We start from the raw sequence: 6,314 nt of genomic DNA on the forward strand, positions 1-6,314 counted from the left end.
TGGGCACACTGCTGGCTTATATTCAGCCGGCTGTCAACCAGTACCCCCAGGTCTTTTTCCACCAGGCAGCTTTCCAGCCACAAGAGAGGGAGAGAATCGGATAAAAAGTAAAACCAGTGGATTGAAATAAAGACAGTTTAGAAACATAGAATCGTTTAGGTTGGAAAAGACCTCTAAGATCATCAAGTCCAACTGTCAACCTAACCCTGCCATCCCATCACTAAACCATGTCCCTAAGTACCTCATCTACCCATCTTTTAAATACCTCCAGGGATGGGGACTCAACCACTTCCCTGGGCAGCCTGTTCCAATGCTTGACAACCCTTTCAGTGAAGAAATTTTTCCTAATGTCTAACCTAAACCTGCAGAGGAAAAGAACAACAATAACAACAATAACAATAGTAAGAGAATATATAGAATATACAAAACAAGTGATGCATGGTACAATTGCTCACCACCTTCTGACCAATGCCCATCCCATCCCTGAGCAGCAATCACTTTCCCCCGGCCAACCCCCTCCAAGCACGACATCATATGGTACGGAATATCCCTTTGGGCAGTTGGGGTCAGCTGTCCTGGCTGTGCCCCCTCCCAGCTTCTTGTGCACCTGGCAGAGCAGGGGAAACTGAAAAAGTCCTTGACCGGTGTGAGCACTGCTGAGCAACAACTAAAACATAAGTGTGTTATCAACATCCTTCTCATCCTAAATCCAAAACACAGCACTATGCCAGCTACTAGGAAGAAAATTAACTCTACACTAGCTGAAACCAGGACTGTTGCCTCTGCTCAAGATTTACCTCCTAGACTAGAAAAATCCTTCACTACATCTTTTACTGATCCCTGTTCCTAAGACTCCAAGTCCCAGGCACTAAATTTTATGTAAAGAATGGAGTAAGTTTTGAAAGTGGATGTATGATGCTCTTTCAATAGAAGCAAAAGCCCAAAGGTACTTTTCCGCTAGTCTGCACAAGACAATCAAGTGCCAATTAAAAAAAAGTACTCGCCATTGCTGCTTTTAGCAAATATAATAAATAAGCAATAGTGACCAGTGGATTGTGGAAAATCTGCCACAACCCTCAGTTCTAAGTTCTGACAGTTTTTAGCAGTGTAAGTTACCAACTGTTAATTTATCTAGCTTCAACTCACAAACACTAAGCACCTAAGTGTAAGGAAGTGCTATACTCACTACAAATTTAAAAGATGAAAATGTGATCCACACATTTCTGGTCCAATATTAATTTTAGAAATTAAGTAACAAGTGGCCAGAATTTAGCAATCTTTGAGAATCTCAACATTAAAGAACTAACAGAGGAGGACAGAGCCAGAAAAAGCAGAACTGAAGAACAAAAAAATCACAGGATGTCTCCAACCAGTAAAAATATCTGGTCTTGGAGTAAAAATATCTGCTCTTGGAGATAGGCATCTGGAATGGATAAATATTTGTTTAGTGGGTATATTTAAGTTCTTATGTTAGCGTGCAACAGAAATTGCATTCCTTACTCAAAACTTTCACAAAGGCTTACTAAATTTTCATAATGATTTTTTTTCTAAATAGGACTTTAACAGAAAGAAGTAAGAGCAGTTGGAGAACTGAAGTGAGTCAAACTGTAAGACTGAGTCAATGACTGAAAAATTCAAGACTGGAGTTTATTCTACCTTATTCCTCTGAGTCCTCTCTTCAACAGATATGGATATGAAATGACAATGGTTTATGAGAACTTCCACTGTCAGGAGACACCTGATAGAAGCTTCTCCAATATCATATGAAAAGTTCTAAGAAAGTCCTGGTGTGTCTGTAAATTAGTAGAGCTTAAAACTAAACCCGAAACAAGACAATTCTATGGTGAAACCGCAGGGTATTAGCAAAGACAGAAGTTTCTCCAAATACCAGCATGGCTACTGGTAACACAGAATAATGCCTGAACACTTTACACAGCACTATACAAAAGGCTTTAAAGGCACCTTCAAAAAACTTTCCAAACCCACCTAAGACTGTTTTGTCAAATATGTACTTAGCCACACTTAATAAACAGGAAACAAAGAAAGAATGGTAGTTTGTTTAGTGGAGGATTACCTCATTGCACCATCCAAGCTGTCTACCATCTCACAAAACACTGCAGTTCCCACTAAATCATTTTTAAAGTGATGCAGAAATAAGATTCACCTGCAGAAGGCTATTAAGCATGCCAGAGTACTTTCTGCAAGAGCAGTGATGTGAAAGAAGGCTTAAGCCTTTTCTCTCTCTTTACCTCTTTTCTTTCCTGTAGCTTTAATCACGTAAGTTGTCCTCTGACATCTGTCATAACCTATTATATCGCACTGCTGATGCCAGTAAATACAAACCTAAAATTCACTGGTAGGTGAAGTGACATACTGCACAGCCCCAGGGTTAATCTCCTTCAGGAGAAAAAGTCTAACTATAGCACTATAAATATTTTATGGCATGAGCTGTTCCATGAGGGAAGAATTTTATGTTTTATTTGCTTTATGGTTGTATATTAGGGTATTTCCAGACTCTACATAGGTACTGAAGGTCATAAATATTTCTTTAAGTCATGTTAGACTTTAACAGAGACTTTGAAAGGTTAAGAAAAACGTAGCAATCAGTGGTTACTGGAATATTTTCTAGCTATCTTCAGTAAGCTACAATTCCAAACTGATGCTAGGCTTTTAAATGTTTAATTACACAGATTAAAGAATTAGGAGGTAAATGCAGACTTCTGAAGAACCTGGATTAAATACTTTTGTTCTTGATCTTCCATTACTTGTAATATGAAGAAAAAAGAAAAAACTCAGCTGGGATAGTAACAGAGTTTGTAATAAGGCACACCTCAAACGGTAACCAAAATTGAAACATGGCTAAAAAATAATAAGTCACAAATGTTGAGATTTCATGCTGTGACTTCCTGTTTGAAGGAACTATTGTGAGGTCTCCATCTTCATAAGTAATGCCCCCTCATTGCTGTCACAGAAATGTGACACGGAAACATGCTAAGTGAGAACTGGCTTGGCTGTAGAACATGACAGTTCCAAGTCCTGCTTCTCCCAGAAATATCTGAAATACGTATGCATGGTCAGAGAAATATTTGCAATTACAAATGCTTTCTTGCTTAGGTGGCTAACAAATGGTTTTCCCTTGGAAAGCACATCTTTATCTAGGTCAATTTAACAGTGCTTTACTGTACCTTTTGTTTGACCTAAGCCACTTTTGAGAGGGACAGAGAAGACCTTTGGAGATCTGAAAATTTATATACACAATATGCTTTTGACATGTTAAGCCCCAGCACAAGATCACTAGTCTTTACCTCATCTTCTTTACGGATATTGCACTGTATTGGAGTCACTTTGGCAGGACTCATGGAAGAAAATGTATTATTCAGTTCTTCTGCAGCAGCTTTTAATCGGTCAAATTTACGAGAGGCAATAACAACATTGCAACCTGTAAAGACAAAAAGAGACATCCTTCAGCTAGCATAGTTAAAATTACATTATGCCATTTTTTTTAGTAACATCATGGAGATATCTCGTAGGATGTGCATTTATTAGTCACTGAGTAGAAGATACAGGGCTGAAGTTCTTGCAAGAAAGAGAAATGACTGATGTCAGGTGCTTCTTAGCAACAAGATCCCACTGTGCCAGGAAAAGAGCAATCAAAAAAATGTCCATGAGGTTTTCTCTCCTTCCTGCAGAAGGAAAGATAACCTGTGAGTTGCAGACTCAGCAAAGCAGCTTTCAGACATCACTTTTGCTGCCTCTGCTCACAGCTGCCTCATTTATCAATTATGCGATTTAAAGATGTTTCAGCAGGTCTTGATTACAAAAAAAATGCTTGCTCCTAAAACCACAAAAATAATCTTACTATATGTCTGGCTGTAATTTTGACTAGTGGTGAGCAAATGTAACACTCTGCTTTTTAACCCTAGAGAGTCTGAAGGAAAGGACAATAGCCTCCAGAGATTAATTCCTATCTGCAGACTACAGACAGCAGGAACAGAGGCTTCCCCATGACACCGCCACATGCTGTAGAATCCTAGCTCAGAAAGGAGAGGAAAAAACTAGGCAGGAGCTCAAGCCTTCTGGTTTTTTTTCAGCATTTGGAGGCAGAAGGACTCATTCTACAGAGAAAAACAATGCAGGTGCCAAATTAATGGCAAGCACTCACACTACAACCAGACTAGTTTCTTCTGTCACACCAGCAGACTCGTGACAGCTTTAAGGCTTCAGCAATTGCTACTACATAGACTAAACCAGACCACACCACATCAGTTCCCAGTGCAAATCCAGTAGGAATGCAATTTCATATCGTGGATAAACAAACTACTAGCTTCCACTGCCAGGCAGGCAAGGAGGTCGTGCTCCCAGTTCCCTCCTTCCATAATCTCAGCATCCCAGCAGGAGCCATCTCTTCCTCATACCAGCTCTGCTGCTCATCTGCTTTAACATAAACCAATTCAACACACTCCACCAGCCAAAAAAACCCGTTAACATCTTGCCAGGTGGTTTTTTTTGTCTTTGTTGCTATTTTACTGAGTTGAATTTGGCCTCTCATGTGATCAAACAAACACCAGAATCAACTCAAAATAAGTAGGGGGAGTAAAGAGCAGCAAGCTGTTCATTTGGCTCAGTCTGTCTTGTGAAACTATACATAAAACTTAAAAAAAAAAAAAAAAAGAATTTAATTCTTCCAGAAGGAAGTGCTGCAACTACATATCCCTAGGAATGGGAGCTTCACCTTCAATCAGTGGCCATCTAAAAACAACACATGTGAAGATCTTAGTCTCTGAGGTCTCCTGATTCTTTAAATTCAGTACTCCCGTCATTTGCACAACTACCTGACTACCACAGAACAGAGTTCATAAAATGGCACACACAATTACCAATTAACACAAAACACTAAATCACAGTAGCACAGTTATATTTTTATCAACTTCAGTGCTTATTGATACACACACTGATATAGAATAAAGTCAGGTAAAAGACTGTGTTTTTGCTAAGTACGCTAACTGAGGGAGGGGGAGAGCCTAACTCACTGAGGAACACTTGGCACCTACTGTACAAGCTGACACTACTTCACTTATTTTTCTTCACGAAGAATGACCAGACCATTTCCTGATAGTGTCAGGGGGAAAAGGGCACAAGTTTCCAGATGAAAGGTTTAAATCTGTCCAGAAGGATTCAAAGGAGACTGGTTATAAAAACAATGTACATCACGACTGGCATCGTCTGTCACTGCTCCCACTGACATTCTCTGTCCAGCCAGCCCCTCTCCAAAAAAATACAGCCTAAAGCACAAGGTATACATGGAAATAGTTCCTGGTCATCTTCTTGTCAGGAGTAGCCAGCAAGTCTGCAGGTACAGAAGGTTACTCAGACAGACTTAAGTCATAGCTCTTCCTTCATTTTCTCACCTGCGCTTTGCAGCCTTGTTTTCTATTTAGGATGTTATGGACACACACTTTTGTTATTTGTATTTTGCTCGAGAAAAATAACGTGGATCAAATTAAGTACAATTTTAAGGTAAGAGGGTAACATCAACCAACAGTGTGATGATGCTTAAAAAGCACCTCTTTAAGGCAGCATGTAAGGACAACTTAAAAAACCTGCTTCGTTCCTCAGTAATACAAAGGTAGCAGAACTAGCCTTCACTTCGGCTCCACGGAGCAAATGGGAAGCCGGGGCAACAAAGGCCAGGAGAGGCAGAGATGTCTCCCAGCACACAGGCTTAACAAAGCAAGCTCTTTACTACGCGGTGAAATGGCACGGTGCACATTTCAGCAGCGCAAACCACGGGGAGTGTGGCACCGTGAGGCATAACGGTAGTGCTGGTATTTTGAAGACAGTGAATCCGATCATGGTAAGAACCATTATCCAAAACCAGTCTGGTGCCCATGATCCCTAGCGCTTATGTTGAAACCTGCAGAAAAGGTGATGGAAGGTGGGTAACTCAGAAGACTGCCTTTTACTCCATATTTTGCCACTTCTCTGTAATCAGCACGCAAAGCGCCCGCTGAAGACAGGCTTTAACTTCAGGACGTTCTGCCAGGAGCCCTGCGAGAGGAGCGCCGTCTCTCTACCCTTACTGTGCAGACAACAGCTCAAAACCGTACTACTCCGCAAGATTCGGTTCAACCAGGTAAGTCCTCCAGTTAAGCAAGACGAAAACCCACTGGAAAGGGAGCATGAGAGAAAGGGTCAGGGTTTAATACGACCTCGCTTCGGCCGCTGTACTTAAAATAGCGCATCTTTTCAGTGCCAGCGGGTCAACAGACACAGCCCCACGCCAAACTCGCCGCTTTCTCCTCCCTATTCGCTGA

At 40.9% G+C, this 6,314-nt stretch overlaps 1 protein-coding gene across 1 annotated transcript in view; it reads right to left on the bottom strand.

Moving 5' to 3' along the window:
• PECR (peroxisomal trans-2-enoyl-CoA reductase) overlaps positions 1 to 4,820 on the bottom strand; it is a 17,074-nt gene extending 12,254 nt beyond the window's left edge. The window contains exons 1-2 of the mRNA XM_009647161.2: positions 4,733 to 4,820; positions 3,306 to 3,439 (exon numbers count right to left, since the gene is read on the bottom strand). Coding sequence (XP_009645456.1) covers positions 3,306 to 3,439; positions 4,733 to 4,820 — 222 coding nt within the window. The remainder of the gene's footprint in view (positions 1 to 3,305; positions 3,440 to 4,732) is intronic.
• Positions 4,821 to 6,314: the final 1,494 nt, after the last annotated feature.

This window comes from Egretta garzetta, unplaced genomic scaffold (genome assembly GCF_000687185.1).
Source record: "Egretta garzetta isolate BGI_Z169 unplaced genomic scaffold, ASM68718v1 scaffold759, whole genome shotgun sequence".
Taxonomy (NCBI): Eukaryota; Metazoa; Chordata; class Aves; order Pelecaniformes; family Ardeidae; genus Egretta; species Egretta garzetta.